The sequence below is a fragment of the Triturus cristatus genome, chromosome 7, assembly GCF_964204655.1.
Source record: "Triturus cristatus chromosome 7, aTriCri1.1, whole genome shotgun sequence".
Taxonomy (NCBI): Eukaryota; Metazoa; Chordata; class Amphibia; order Caudata; family Salamandridae; genus Triturus; species Triturus cristatus.
Window position 1 is genome coordinate 945885179 of NC_140590.1, and position 16295 is coordinate 945901473.

The 16295-nt window shown below is 47.3% G+C and overlaps 1 protein-coding gene across 7 annotated transcripts in view; it reads left to right on the top strand.

Annotated features, from left to right (window-relative positions):
- LOC146810895 (uncharacterized) overlaps window positions 1-16295 on the top strand; it is a 403292-nt gene that overhangs the window by 207935 nt on the left and 179062 nt on the right. For 5 of the 7 annotated variants that reach the window (XM_085617937.1, XM_085617940.1, XM_085617938.1 and 2 more), the window contains exons 5-6: window positions 13777-13848; window positions 15516-15623. In XM_085617937.1, the coding sequence (XP_085474063.1) occupies window positions 13777-13848; window positions 15516-15623 (180 nt within the window). The remainder of the gene's footprint in view (window positions 1-13776; window positions 13849-15515; window positions 15624-16295) is intronic. The other 2 variants (XM_085617942.1, XM_085617943.1) reach the window with 1 other exon arrangement.

Genomic DNA, 16295 nt, shown 5'->3' on the forward strand with positions numbered 1-16295 from the left:
TTCGATTAAGGCCACTCTTCATCTATATTATATTCTGTTTGATGCACCTGCACTGCTGAGGAAGCTAACCTAATATTTAGCCTCTGATTCCAAATTCCTTCACATTTAGAGAACATTCTCAAATGTTCAATTTTATATTTTGCTTATTTATTTATGTGCACTTTATTATTCTGTTATTAAGATTTAAATCCCGCAGCAGTCGCAGACCCCTTGAGTGGCCTTTGTAGACCCCCCCCCCCCCCCCCCTCCCCCAGGGGCCGCAGACCACAAGTTAATAAAAACTACTCTTGTAGACGCTTTCATTCCCGCGCCGGCATGACTCCTCCCTGCTGTCCGAGCGAAGGGCTTATTCTGAATGGTAAAGCTAGGGAATGCGGCATTTCGCCTATAAACACAGTAATATTCTAAATTAGAGCAGATAATGAGCAGAGTTTATCACAAGGGATGCTACAGTTGAAACATTGATGGGCTAGATACGGTGACGTGTAAGATGGCTCTAACATTCTATGCTAAAACTTGACTTCATTTGCAGTAAGTACGGGTATAGTGATACGGTCCAGGGCACTCTGCCCCAGAGAAATCTGCACACATTTACCCCCTAAAACATGTGCCTGCGCCACTGCTTCCCTGACATAAATTTTCCCTCGGCCACCCTCGCCGGGAGTAGAATCGAGAGCTACATTATCCCACCTCGTCCCCCTTCTGCCTGTAACCAATCACCCACCGTGTCACACCTGGCATGGCCCTCTCGGACGTCAAATACAACCTTACTGTTACAACCAAGATGAGCGAAACAGCAAAGTTCAACTTCCAAAGCGCAGAGTGTGCCTTACAGATGCGTCAATGCCTGCAAAGTACGGTCCACTTAAATGCTCCATGAACCAAGACTGTGAGAAAACAAGCACAATAAACAAGTATCCTCACTCGTCAAACGTACATGTTGGAACGCTAATGTATCGTTATCAATTTACCTGTTGTGTCCATTAAACCAGTACGTGAGTAATCCAATGTGTGCCTTGCTATCTTTCTGGCATGTCGTGTAGTATTCGCCCTCCATGAGCGCCATATTTACGTGGTACATGATAGAATATGACAACAGACTCAATGAGAACGCAGTCAAATGGAAAAAATCCTGACTATTGATGGGCAACCTACTCGCTCTGTTATGAAATATAACATCAACATGGATGTGACCTGAGCTGAATCATTTAACATAAATGCAACGGCTCTAAGTTGCCATAAAAGGAAAATTTTGTTACACCAAGATGCGTAAAAGGTAATATATTAACAAAATTGTAAACATTGTAAAAGAAGGTATAAAAAATCAAAATGTCACAAAAAAAGGTAATCGTGATCTGTTGGATAATTTTGTGACTTTTTGAGTCTGTTAGTTCGTTTACCATAGAGATTTTAAGTGGCAGTACTTTAAAGTCTTTTACGTATCTGTAAGTAACCCACTGCGCTTTGGAAATTGAACTTTGCAGTTTCGTTAATCTTGGTTGTATTTTCCTAGTGTTCCCGCATGTATCCTGAATTCGGTCTGTAGGAGAATCGATTACATTGAGTCTAATGGTGCGTTTAAGATTCAGCAGCCATTTTGTTGGTGTTCTACGTATAATGGTGCTGGTGACGGTTTTCCTCTTGTTCTCTTCTCGCGGCGGGTGTTGCAATGTTTGCATTGTCCAGCATTCAGTCCATCAATTGTTTCTTTTGCATATGTTGCCCTTAGTGGGAAGGGTATGCCCAGATGTGGGTCTCGTGCTCACTACTCCACTGGATTCAAGCTATCCTGGCTGATGAAGGGTGATGCCCTGAAACCGGTCCCAGGATGCTTGTTTCCGGTCCAGGGAGGACCTCGCTTGGCAGTTCAGGCTGGACTGTTCCCAGAAGGAATGGGTCAAGACTGATTTGCATATGGCTGGGTCCAAACTGGGGTGGTGTGGTGAGCAAAAGAATGATGGATTTATCCCAGATTCTTGTGACTGGGGGCGAATATTTGCATTCCGTCCAGCAATTGTTTCTTTTGCATGAGTCACTAGGAAGCATAGATAAGTACATGGTTTCACGCCGTTGCTTTGGGCAGTACCCCAGTTTATTTTTATGAGCACAGGATCACCACTTTCTGTTTTAATGTTTGTTGGAGAACAAACCAAAACATACCACCTTATTTTAAATATGTTTGGAACACGCATGCATTAACACATGTAAAGAACACAGATACATGTTATATTTGTAGTTCCCCTGACTAATACCCGAAATATATTGGGAATCGTTTCACAAGCTCAGCTGAAATTATGCTATTGTATAAAGCAATGTGATGTAACAATGTTCATGCTCGTCGAGAATGATGTATTATGTAACTTTGTTTGTTCTATTTAGTTAGAAGTTGTGCTAATAAAAATGAATCAAGATAAAGCGTCCAAATAAGTGTATGACTCATGGTGTTAAACTTTTGAAACATTTACTGCATTTGAAAGAACCCCAGAGGTCTAGTGTTGTGCACTTTGTGTTGGGTGCACATTATCTGTGCACCTTCTTAGAATTGTTACTACATGGACACAAGCAGGTTCCATCACAGGGCAGCACACAATTGAATAACATTGATAAAACTTTTAAGTAGTGATTAACCCAGAGTGCAGACTAAATACATTGTTTTCCAGGCAAGTAGGTGAACTTGCCAAGTCGACATGGTAGTTAAAAACTGCACACACAGGCTGTGCTGTGGCAGGCCTGAGACAGGTTTGAAGGGCTACTCATATGGGTGGCACAATCAGTGCTGCAGTCCCACTAGTAGTATTTGATTTACAGGCCCTGGCACATGTAGTGCACTGTACTAGGGATATATTAGTAAATCAAATATGCTAATCATGGGAAACCAAATGCCATTACATTTTAGACACTGAACATTTACTCTTTAACGCTAGTCAGCAGTGGTAAAGTACCCAGAGTCCTCCAACCAGCAAAAACGAAGTCCAGCAAACCATCAAAAACAAGAGGTCAGAAGCAAAAAGACTGGGGAAATCATGCCAAAAGATGCCAGGTCTAACAGATTCCCTTTGTAGGGCTGTCAAATTTTGAAATAAACTACCCCATGCAGTAGTATCGTCTGGTGTCAAGGTTGGTACCACTTTCAAAATGGAAAGAACTCGTAAATTAACCTGCGCAACCCTGAGGATTGACTATGCTTATTAACAAGGAGGATGATGTCTCCCTTAGAGGGATGTCTCCGGAAATAAACTTTGAGAACTATTTTAACTCAGCTGTGGACCAGACCCTTGATACCGACACCCAGAATATGCTGCTATCTCTTCTGAAAGAGTGTCCAAACATTTTGTCTCGAAAACCCTCTACAGTTCAAACACCTCACTTTGGAGATTTCAAGCTTCATTGTCCATGGGGCATGCTGTGAGTTGTTCAGCTCCTGCCCAGCAGCTTGGAGCACGGGCGTGCCTCACTTTTGTCATCACGCTAGCAATAAACCACACTTATCACGTTTCTTTACATGCAAGAACTCTAAAATATAGTCACCCTCCCCAGTGCTACAGGAAAGAAAGTCAGGATAATAGAATATCAAATAAAAAACGGTTATCATTCGTGAAGCCTTCCACCACAGAAGAACCATGAAAAAACATAAACTCTTAGAAGCATGTTGGAAGAGATTATTCAAAGCTTGTTTCTAAGTGATTCAAAGTCCAAAATGGCATGGGTATTATTTAAAAGAGCATGTAAAAAGGAGGGTGCCCTCCAGGGTAGATATTGAATCAGATCTTAGGTTTCCTGATTCAAGTATGTCACCATGTGCTGGATTTATTTTTGTTGCATTCTGGTATTTGTAGTCCTGAACTTATAATGGGTTAAGTGGAAGTACAATGACTAGACAGCAAAGAAAATCAGGTGGCAACTCTCTGCAAACCTTAGGTCACACTCAGCCATGCCCAAAAAGTGAAGTAGCGCAGACCTAGCTTAAAGGGGAGCAGATCCCTGTATAGGGTAAAATACCAGTGTAAATCCAGTGAGTAAGAGGACAGGAAACTGAGTTGTGAACAGTTAATACATTGTGATGTACTATTCTTTAAAGAGGTTCACCTTCATTCAACCCTTTCCCTAAATTGGAGCAGCTTTGGGGCGGCCCGATGGATAAGGCAATGTTGTTCTAGATCCCAGATGGCATAGATGGAAAAGGCCTCCTGTCTTATTTTTAATTTTTCACACTTATTAGTCTGCAATCTGATGGTTTCCTGGTTGTGGGTGTTCTGAAAACCATCAGAGACGGAGAGATTCTGCAAGATAAATGGGGTGGCAGGCCTTCTAGGGTTCCCATCTAGCACCAGGACACCTCCGGGTATTTGTTGCACTTTACAAATGTCATTAGCATTATCATCATCAACTACAGCTATTATTGAAAGCTAGAATAGTTATATACCTTTATAACAGCTTTGACCTGCCCACATATGTAGACAGCACTTCTCCACTCATTAAGTGTGAGCAAAGGGGGCAAGCATTCTTGTCTTTTTCCTATTGAAAGAGTACATAACAGCTTCCCTGACTCTATCCTGGGTTGAATCACTTAATAAAGAGTTTGCTGTCTGAATATTTTCAGGGGGAATGTCATTTTCATTCTACAGCTGGTCGGTTTTCTCATAGAGCGCTGTTAGACATCCTAAGCGGTGCTTTACCAAAAAAACTAGTAAAAAATGCATTGTTTATATGCCATATATTTACGTTTTTTGATGTTGGCATCCATCATGCCTCATGTCTGTCTTAATAAACCCACTAAGCCACACTGGTAAAGTCGAACCAGGTCGGAACGCAACCGTGGTTCTTGAACATCTTTGAGAAAGTCCTGCAGTTGACGAAGAAAGTCGAGTTTTTTCTTGGAAAGCTAAAATGGCATGTTTCACATACCTCAATCTCTCGTACCCTGGATTTAACGTGAGGGGTCTCTATCAGGGGCTGATGTGTAGGCTGTAAGAGGTAAATGTTTTTATTAGGAGTGCATCTTTGCTACTGATCCAAAATGAAAACGGTGTTCTGATGACCAATTAATACATTTGCCATGAACTGATCCATCAATGAAGACAACTCATTAGCTTGGTGCTGGATTGCATTTATTTGTAAACAGTAATTAACATTATGTTACGCATGCATAGCTGTCAATAATTCTGCCATGTAGAGAACCAGATATCCCAGCTTTGAGAGTGAGTCACTAATTGTTACATATCTGTTTACAATGGGGCCGACAGTGCTTATAGTTGTAGCTGCAGAAAGGTCTATGCTGCAGTTCACTGGCTGGTTCAATGTAGTGCAGCTCCTAGATTGCACGTTCGTTTTAATATCCCTATCCACAGAAAGAATTTCTGCTTTGACACCAACAAGCCGCCATCGCCACCAGTTCCTCCTTTGCAAAAGGCGAAACTTCACCCTGGCCTGTGAGAGGGAACTGGGAAGAGGAGGGACCCAGTGGCCCCCTGTGACTGCTGAGGGCAGAGGAGTGAACTTCAAGGAGTAAGTGGTATAATAGACCCAGCAGATCTAAACTTGATCTAAGTTTGAAGTGATCACCATGTTAGTACACAATAACGTCACTTTTTTTTTAACTGTAAAAACTCAACATTCAATTCTGAACCTGTTAAACATGTTCCCGAAAAGTCTTTCCAGACTGGCCATATTTTGAAGAATGGTAGTTACTGTGATTATTCATAAAAAATCACGCGAGAACTGTAAAGAGACATTTGTACATTTGAGATCATAGCCACTAAACAAACATCTCATGAGCAATTTGCAAGCAGGCAGCCCAAGACCTGGATTTGAAAATCAAATACACCAAGGTCCTGATTGGAAGGAAGATGGATAATTCCCACCACTGCACAAACCCGGCAGAGGAGTTTTAACTTGCGCAAAGTTTACTGCCTCTGATAAAGGCTGTTCTCACTCAAGTTTCTCCGGGTACATAAGACCAGGTCAGAGCTGCCGATATGTAATGAGGGAAAATGCCCACGAGATACCAGAACATAGGGATTTTGGTGTGCAAATCACCAAAATCTGCATGTTATGCCCCATTTTGAAGGGCAAAACTTGTAATTGTAAGTAATTATCGCATCCAACGGATTCTGAAATTAGGGTATCTGATTTCATTGCCTGTGATCATTAAAATTGTTTTATCCCGGAGGAGCCTAGCGCTTGACCAAGATGGCCGCGTGAGCTTTGAGCTCCCGAGACCCTCGTGCCCTCCGTCGTCTATCCTGTATATAATCCTGTTTGTATGCATGGCATTGTGTAGATGGCTTGTCAGGGAGACGATCGATGCCACCCGAGGTCGAATCGCCCACCGGGAACCGGAGTTATGCATGGCGGAAGATTGAGGCCTATCTCCGAGGGATGCCAGGGGCTCGAGTTGGCAGGATGCCCGACCTCTAATTGAACAACAGCGGCCAGGCGAGGTGTGAACTGCCGGACGGAGGTCCCTATCCTTTCACTTTCACTTTCTCGCCCTTTGTCTGCCCAGCCCAGGGAGTGCTCACGGCTGCTTTATTATCATTTGGACGCTCTGCATGCCACACTGGCGACCCATCGTAAGACGGAGCACTCCTGATCTCTCTCGCTGAGAGAGGGCAGTCCTGTTTGAACCGACTTGCTTGAGCCCACCATGTCGGGCAAAGCAGAGGTGGACCGGCCGAAGCCTAAGGCCACCAGGCGGGGAGCCTATACTCAAGCCAATAACATGGACCGCTATGCCCAGCAGAAGGGGTCACCGGGTGCACCGAGCCAGTCCCCGGACACACAGAAGACTGCCTCACCCTTGGCCCCGGAGCTCTCACTGCAGGATGTCATGGGCGCACTTGACGGGCTGCAGACTTCGATTGGGAGACAGTTTGATGCCCTGGCGCACAAAGTGGATACCATCTTGGTGGATGTTAATCTGATCCGCGCGGATTTGGGCAAAACAAATGAACGGGTCAAATCCCTGGACATCAAGACCACGGGCCTCGCCGATGATGTCTCGGACCTGCAGACCGAGGTCCGTAAGTTGCGGACCGAGAGTGATCTCGCCGCCCGTCGGCTGGAGGACTTCGAGAGCCGGGCCAGGCGCAACAACGTGCGCGTTATCGGGGTCCCGGAGTCCTCGGACGAGACTTCAGTGGACCTGCTCGTGGAGGACTTGGTGCTCAACCACCTGCAGCCTAAGGGTCTAGGGAAGTTCTTCGCAGTTGAGAGGGCCCATAGAGTGCCGGGTGGGCGGCCCAAGGTGGGAGCCCCACCGAGGCCGATTGTCGCCCGGCTCTTTCATTTTCGAGACCGGGACGCTATCCTGCAGGCCTCGAGGGTAACGGGCCCGGTCCCCTTCCAGAACGCGTCGGTGAATTTCTACCCTGACTTCACCCAGCAGGTGCAGAGGCAGCGGCAGGGCTTCCTGGGGGTGAAGAGGAGGCTTCGGGAGAGGGAACTGAAATACGCCATGCTCTTCCCTGCCAGACTACGTGTGGTGTTTGAAGACCGAACATTCTTCTTTGAGTCGCCTGCCATGGCGGATGAATGGCTGGACGCTCTGCCTCGACGACGCACGGAAGAGGACACTGCCGTAGACGGGGACAGTGGCCGGGATGAACAAGGTTGATGTCTTCGGAACCGGACTGACTCGGACTGACTTTAGATAATGACTTGCAGTAAATACGGAGGTTGTGGGAGGACGAGGGGAGCTCTTTCCTCCCTTAGGGTACTTTTTGTAGATTTAGGGTTTGGTAGGGCGACAGGCACACTGCAAGTTGGGGGGGGCTTTGTAAGCTGCAGCAGGGGTGCAGGGTGGGGGGGATTTTGGGTTTGTTGTTGGGGGTTTGTTTCCGCAAGGCATAGTGATTATTTCCAGGACTGTTCATGGTGGCTCTTCGGGTGTGGGGTGGGCCTCTTTACGTTTGGGGATGGGGGGTAGGGGTTTAAGTGTTATAAGCTGGAATGTTAATGGTTTGGGGGATCGCATTAAGCGTGGGATTGTTTTGCAATTCTTGAAACGGTCATTGCCGGATGTTGCCCTGCTGCAGGAGACGCATCTTATAGGTAATACGTGCTATGCCCTGAATAGGAAGGGTTATAAATTCATAGCTCATTCGGGATTCTCCTCTGGGTCCAGGGGTGTGGGCATCCTAGTCAGAGCCTCGCTACCATTTGAGGTGGACTCCACCATTGTTGATGATAGGGGGAGGTTTGTGGCGGTGGCGGGGCGGTGGGAAGGAAGAACTTTGGTTTTAGTTTCGGTTTATGTCCCGCCGGCCCTGCAGGCCTCCACGTTCACAGATCTGGGTAGGGCCTTGCTGGATCTCCCGGGGGGTATGCTTGTGGTGGGAGGTGATTTCAACGCTGTTGGCTCCGGTCTGCTGGATAGATACCCGCCCAGAGACACAGGGGGGGCTCAGAAGTGGCTTCCAGACTTTCTAGACACGCTTGGCCTGATAGACTGCTGGAGGCTCCGGCACCCCACACAGAGCCAATACACTTTCCACTCCGGAGCGCATGGTAGCCTTTCCAGGATTGATTACCTACTCACTCTGGCTGCGCATGCCTCATTGGTGTCCGAGGCCAGGCACATGGCGCGTGGTATATCTGACCATTCGCCAGTGTGGGTCAGGCTGGATCTAGGTCGGGAGGGAGGGGGAAGGGTGGCCCCTATCAACCCTTGGTATTTCCGAGACCCCAAGATGCGCAGCGCGCTGGTAAAGACAGTAGATAATTTTTTCAAGGACAATCAGGGATCCGTGGACTCGGCAGTGTCGCTGTGGGAAGCATTTAAGACCGTGCTGCGAGGGGAAGCCCTCTCCCTTGTAGTGGCTGCCAAGCGGCGGAGAGATGGCGAGGTTTTGCAGGTTGAGGAGGAGATCGCGGCTTTGGAGGGAGCGCTGGAGGAGGAGGTCACAGAGGCCTCACTGCATGAGCTGTGCTTGAAGCAATCCGAGTATAAGGACCTGGTGACGAATGCCGCTAAGACCCTCAGTAGGGAACAGCAGGGCCGTCTGTGTGATGTTGGTGACAAGGCCGGGAAACTCCTGGCTTGGCTGGACAAAAAAGAACGGGTCAATAGAGTAGTGCCGGAGTTGACGGGAGAGGGGGGAGAGGTGATTGTGGAACCTGAGAGGATTGTACAGTGTTTCTCGGACTATTTCCGTATGGTTTATGCCTCAGTGTCGGACAGGCCGCCCGAGGACTCACGTGACCTCCTGCGTGATATCGCATTGCCCTGTCTCTCCGATATAGATAGGGACGATCTAGATGGTGACATAACGGTCGATGAGGTGGCGGGGGCTATCCGCGCGTTGAACTCGGGCAAGGCCTCGGGTCCGAACGGCTTGCCGGTCGACCTGTACAAGCTGTTTCCGGATAGGGTCGCCCCTCACCTGCGCGCCATGTTCGTGGAGGCGCGGGGGAATGGGGCCCTCCCGTTGGATCAGCGACTGGCGACGATTGTGGTTATACACAAAGAGGGCAAACCCCGAGATAAGTGCGCCTCATATAGGCCTATCTCACTCCTTAACGCAGAGCCGAAAATTCTGGCTAAAATCCTGGCGGCCCGATTGATTAGGGTACTCGGTGACTTGGTCCACCCGGATCAATCCGGATTCATCCCGCACCATAACACAGCGTTAAATCTTCGGCGCCTTCATGGTGTAATCGCCAGGGCGGGCACGCTGCGTGAACCAGCTATTGTGGCGTCTCTCGATGCCACGATGGCCTTTGACACGTTGGAATGGGCATATTTGTGGGCCGTGTTGACCAAGTTCGGCTTTGGCCACGGTTTTGTGAGCTGGGTGAGGTTGCTGTATGAGGGCCCTCTTGCGAGTGTGGTGGTAAATGGCCGGGTGTCGACTCCGTTTCAGCTTGGGAGGGGTACTCGGCAAGGTTGTCCCCTGTCGCCATTGTTGTTCGCCCTCGCCCTTGAGCCGCTGGCTGCGTGGATACGCTGGCACCCGGATATACGGGGACTTAGATGGTCGCCTGAACACGAGGACCGTATATCGCTCTATGCTGATGACATCCTGTTGTATCTTGCCTCACCCAAGAAATCACTTATAGTGGTCTGTGACGTACTCACATCTTTCGGTAGGAACTCGGGTCTCGTTATCAACTGGAGTAAATCGTATTTATATGTTCTTAGTGGCGAGGTTCCACCGATCCCTCGAACTTGTTCGATCCAGGTCGCTCAGCAGGGCTTCGTGTATCTGGGGATCTTTATCTCCATGGACTCTGCTGTGCGATATGAGAGGAACCTGCTCCCCCCCCTAGCGCGCCTGAGGCGGGATGTGGAGGGCTGGCGGAGGCTGCCGCTCTCCCTCGTTGGGCGCGCGGCCCTGTTCAAAATGATGTCTCTTCCCCGGTTCCTCTACGCACTGCAGAATACTTTGGATTGGGTACCGGCCAACTACTTTCGGGAGGTCGAAGGCCTCCAACGAACGTTGCTGTGGGATGGGCGGCCGCGAATAGCTATTGCAAAGTTGACGCTTCCATGGTACGACGGGGGTATTGCGCTTCCAGACATCCGACGGTACTATTGGGCCACCCAGCTGAGTGCGATTAATCATGGGTTTTATGGCCCTGCCCTCAGCCCTGGGTATGCCATGGACAGGTGGTTGCTTCGTGGTGGTAACTATTACAGGGCGTTGTACTCGCGGTCCCTGGACTCGTCCCTCACGGGGCCCACTGGTGTGGCGGTGCGTGTGTGGAAGATGGCAACTGACTCGCTGGGCTGGAAGGATAGGCTCACCCTCGCTACCCCGCTGTTTGAATCTGAGAGACTGGGTAGGCTTTGGCACACAAAAGGCTTTGACAAATGGGACTTGATCGGCATCTCCAGGGTCGGAGATGTGCTGATTAAGGGGAGGGTGAAGTCCTTTGAAGAGTTGCAGAAGGAGTATGAGCTGGGGCCATCCGAGTTTTTCCGCTATAGTCAGGTGCGTCACGCCCTCCGATCAGTCCTCATAGAGGGTGAGAAGGTGCCTGAGTCCTCTCCTTTGGAGGACCGGGTCCTTGATGGCCATATGCCCGAGAGCACGATCTCGCTCATCTATAAGAAACTGATCAACGTCCGGGCGGATATGCTTCTGGGGCTGAGGGACCAGTGGACTAGGGATGGCCTCGAGTTGGATGACGAGGATTGGCAGTCTGCTGTTTCCTCTCCTAAGGAGGTTGTGATCCCGTCGCGTCTGAGGCTGGTGCAGCTTAAAATACTGCATCGAGTGTATGTGACGGGGCCAAGGCTGGTTCACATGGGATTCTCGGAGGACGGCCTATGCAGGAGGGGATGTGGTATGGTGGGTACTTTCCTGCATATCATTTGGGAATGTGGTGTCATTACGGAATTCTGGAGGAGAGTCCATGCAGTGATGGGGGAGGTGACGGGCATTGCTATGCAGCCGGAAGCGCGGTGTTGCCTCCTGAATGTCTGGGGGCCCACTGACCACGATGAGGCACAGACCCAATGGGTGACTCTGGGTAACATGGTCGCTAAGAGAGATATCGCGCGATTGTGGGGCTCCGCGGGGCACCCCACATTGACCGCGTGGAAAGAAAATATGGACTGGAGTATGCTAAGGGAGAAGATGGTATATTGCACTAGAGGCCGCCCTCGGAAGTGGCACGCCATCTGGGGGCGGTGGAATCAATACAGGGGGGGAATTTGTCTTGCCCCTGATTTGGATCCCCCCGAGGAACAGCTTTCCTCCTAACCTTCTTTCCAGCTCAGTATGGTTAATGGACTTCTTTGGCCTCTGCTGTCCCCCTTCTTCCTCTTTTCACAGTACTGTAACTGGTAGATGATTGGGGTCCTGCCTCCCCTGGGGGGCTATCACCATGGGCATTCAGTGTTCTTGCCTTGCTGGGGGTTGTTGTGTGTTTTGTGTTTATTTAAAAATGGAATCTTTGCACTCCTCCTTCACTGTACTGTGGACGCGTCTCTGTTCCTCTTTATCGAATCTGCCGAACCTCCGGGTTGTCGGCTGAATAGCTGTGTCCAGACTTTTGAAAATAAAGGTTTTTATTAAAAAAAAAAAAAAAAATTGTTTTATCCCCCTCTGGGACAATCCTGGTGAGGGCCTAAACGTTCACCTAACAAAAAAAGTGCTTTCTATCCCCCCAAAAAAAGAAAGTACTTCTGTTGGGGAACATTTCCTACTGAAAAAGGTGAAAGGGCTAAAGAACCACGACAGTGGTACAGGAACTGTAAATATTACGTTTATTGTGTGACGGACGAGAGTAACATTCTAGTCGGACAGTCAATTCAATTCAATTTTATTCGATCACATAACAATGGATCATAAAAGGAGCATGATAAATTACAGTATCAAATTATTTTGTTTTTTTTAAAAGGATGGAACAATAATAAAAAGGCACTAATTAAAATACATTGAATTCTATTTGGGTATGCCAACATTCTTAAGAACAAGATAAAAATAAGCCTTCAACAAAGTCGGACACTCAAAATGGGTTTGTATGCCAGAATATTATTAGCGAAAAGATAATCTGAATGAAATATTGTGTCCTAAATATTTTTTACAACAATATCATCCCATTAGGTGTAGATTTTCTTATATTAACTTAAATGGGGTGATTTTGTAAATTATATTAAAGATATAAAATTATGAATAATATATGATATCCTGGTACCATACCCCAGATCAGGAACACTTAAGCACTTAAAGAGATATTCATTTAATAATTTTTATTACAAACAAAAAGAACATTTTCAATTTACAAGTCTCCAAGTGATTGTTTCAGTCCAACAAAGTTGAATTAGAGCCACCATTTCAATGTTGGAGGAGGGACTCTCATTTAAACAGAAAAAATGTAGAGTAGTGCCACAGGCAGTGTTACATGTGAGGGGGAGTCGATGGGGTAGACATGTTGGTCCAATATTCCTTAAAACTTCAAATAGTTGAGAGCTGTGCTACGGGCGCTGGCACGTGTGAGGAGAGTAGAGGGTGGAATGTACATGTTGGTCAAACACTCATTAAAACATTGAAATGTTGAGAGCTGTACCACAGGAAGTGATACACAGATGACAAGAAGAGAAGGTGGGGTGGACTTATTAGCCCAACCATCAATACAACTTTGAAACGTTGACAGCTGTGCCGCTTGGAGTGTTGTGTGAGGTTGGGAGAGTTAGGATGGCTGTGAGAGTTGTATTGGTGCATTGACGCTCTAGAGGATGGGCAGTGTTCAAGGGGCCTTGGTGGCGAGTGGGCTTGTGGGCTGTTGCTTATCATTGGCTGGTTCAGGGCAAGCAGATAAAGTTGTGTTTTGGTTATGTGACCTGGAGTTTTGGGTCAATGTTCAACAGGTTGTGTAACGTGAAGTTCATCTGGATCTTCTAACAAATGTTCCTAAATTACTTCTGGTATGCCTGGTCTTTTGTAAGCCAAATGGGACCTCACTTAGCCCATTCCTAAAATGAGTAGTGTGCATTGAAGCTTGCGGCACTGTGCTCCACTCATTCACACTGTGTAGATTTGTCCAACACTTAATCTTTGTACAGCGCGGCTCATTATTTGTTGTAGCTCTCTCCAATTTGATTCTTGATTAAATTGAATTAACCTTTCTCTTTGAAAGAAATCTAACTGCAAAGAGGTGAGAAAACGGATGGTTGTAGATCTTCAGCTTGTTTATCTTAGCAGATTTTACCAACTCTTTCTCCTACAGATGTTTTCTCTGATGTGTGTTCCTTATCCTCTAGGTCTCACTCTTCTGTTTTCTTGTCATGCCTTCTTTGTCTTTCCTGTCTCCTCCTTTCTGGGCTAGATGGTCTTTCCTCGGCTCAACCACGGATTTCTCTCTAATGACCAGCCCACCTTTAACCGGCGAGTCCTCAAGGTAGAAGCATGCTGGCCTCCTCCTCCTTAGCTGTTCTCATTTCTGATTTATTTCCCTATCTGCAATGCTTGCATCAGGTTTGACTGCATGACAGGGAAATCTCGTGACCACACTTGTCCCTTATCATAAAATGCATCTAAAATTTAGAAAACAAACAAAACAGATAATATGTGTGACCAGAGAACCGAAATTGAATGTTTTTTTATTTTGAGCTTCTGGTGTTCATAGTATTCCATCCAGATGTTAGTTTTCAGATCCAGTCTCCCATGTGGTTTGTATTTTTGAAACTTGGGTATCAATGTCTTTTCAAGATGCTGAGTCCTTTTGAATTTCATCCTCCAAGAGGTAACGCTGTTGTAATTTTTGGCTTCCCTTCCCAAGTGCCCCACAGATAGCAAGCTTTGCGCCTTGCCTCATTAAATTACAAGCGCAAACTTGACCTTACAGTCTAATGTGGCAACTGGAGCGAAGGGCGATAATCTTCCAGGAAATTGGGACCAGAACACAAAGCTTTTGCTTTATTTGTGGGACAAGTGTGGCACAAGCGGATTATCCTTGCCTTGTTACAAATGTATTGTGATAGTACAATATCCAATGTCCTGCCTTCGCACACTGAAAGCAATGCCGAGTGAAAGGCTCGGTTACTCCCTTTCAGGGTTAGACACAGCAGTGTAACTAACTCAAAAAACACCCTCCGCTTCCCTGGAAAAACTGCAGCTTATTCTGATTTAAACATCTCATTGAAGCCTACGCATACTTAGCTTGGTATACAAGAGCTGGGTTTTATGTCCCAAAAAGTTATATTTCTGCCCTCCTTGGCATAGGCAACTTTATAACTTTAGCATTTCGATGTGTACTGTCCAATGAAAGATGTTTTTTTTTTTTAATCGATACTGGTGTGAATGCCAAATCAAAGAAAGCAGATTGTGGCCCCTACTCCAGGGGCCTGCTTGCTTTATTGCCCAGGTCCTGCTAGAGTGAGGTGCAACATCCAGGCCTAACCCACAGGCACAGAAATGACATGACCACAATCTGTAGGGGGTGTGCTACCCCCTTGATTTAAAGTCCAGTACATCTGGTCGCACATTTTGCCACAGTTATGCCCATAAGAACCCCACCAGTGTCTTGCTGGTGGTAGCCAGTCACTATTTCTGTGATGATTATCCAATACCCTGTCACACTGTTTCTCAAAACCTGGGTAGAAATGTGCGGCAATCTGGTGTCTGCATATCTTTACCCTTCCAACTGCATTGTGGGGCAAGGAGGGTGGGTTCTAGGCTACGAGACTAGAGTGCATCCGAGTGGATCTTGCATGATGGGTGCTATCCATAGCCTCCAAGGCGCCATCATCTGGCCCTCCCTCCCAAAGCTCCTTGTATCTAAAACTGATGGTTCAGGATTGAACTAGAAAGGTGGCGCCTCAGCATGACCACCAGAAGCCAAAGCCATGCACCTTCATGGTAAAAGGAACACCAGCAGCCACGCTCCCCATGTAATGACATAAAACCAGGAATGAACCCAGAGCAGTGTAGAACACGCCTTGAGAAACCTCAGCAAATGTAGATCCTACACTCGCGTCACTCCTGGTGTTGCTTATGGGCATCATAACTAGGTATGCTAATAACTTACACTAAGGATACTACTGATATTTCTATGTCCTTCAACAGGGTGATCCAGGTCAAGCAGGGCCGCCCGGCCCACCAGGCCCTCCTGGCGCGCGAGGACCTCCTGGCGACACAGGCAAAGATGGCCCACGAGGACTGCCTGGCGTACCTGTAAGGATCAGTGCTTGAACAAAGATCACAAGTATCGCCACAGTACAGAGTGAATGGTTGTGATTCTGAAAAGTTTTATGTTTGAGTGGTAGGGGATGTCGGTGACGTTTCGGTCAGGAAACAGAATATGAATTGAGCAGCTGAAACAGAGACCAGATTTGTATGAGTACGCATTATTTATACCAGGGGTTATCCTTTTGTTTTTTATTATTAAATTAAACCCATCCCATATTGGTTCCTATTAGAATAACTTTCTCCCATCATTCATCAAATACAGATGTGATCCTGTGGGTATAAACACAGTTCATGTGGAATGACAGACAGATATTTTTTTTTCCCGCAGTCCCAGTTGTACAGGTTTCCCTGTGCCTGGCACTTTTCGATGCCTCATGTGCATGTTGCACAGCACCACGTGATAGATGGGAGCCATCTGCTGTAAGCGCAGTGCCCTTTCTAGAAGATTCACTGGAAGCCACGCCGCTCCACTGGGGAACTATACCAATGAGAGGCCTGGAAGGGGTTTGTCAGAACCGCGTGGCGGCTACCTTGCAGTGCCCGAGCCATGGCCCCTTCCCGCTCTCCGCCTGGCACATAGTTACCCCTTAGAGGGTCACAATAAGGGCCGGCAGTCTCTGAGGGGTGGGAGCAAGAACCGGCAAACAGCCCGGGTTG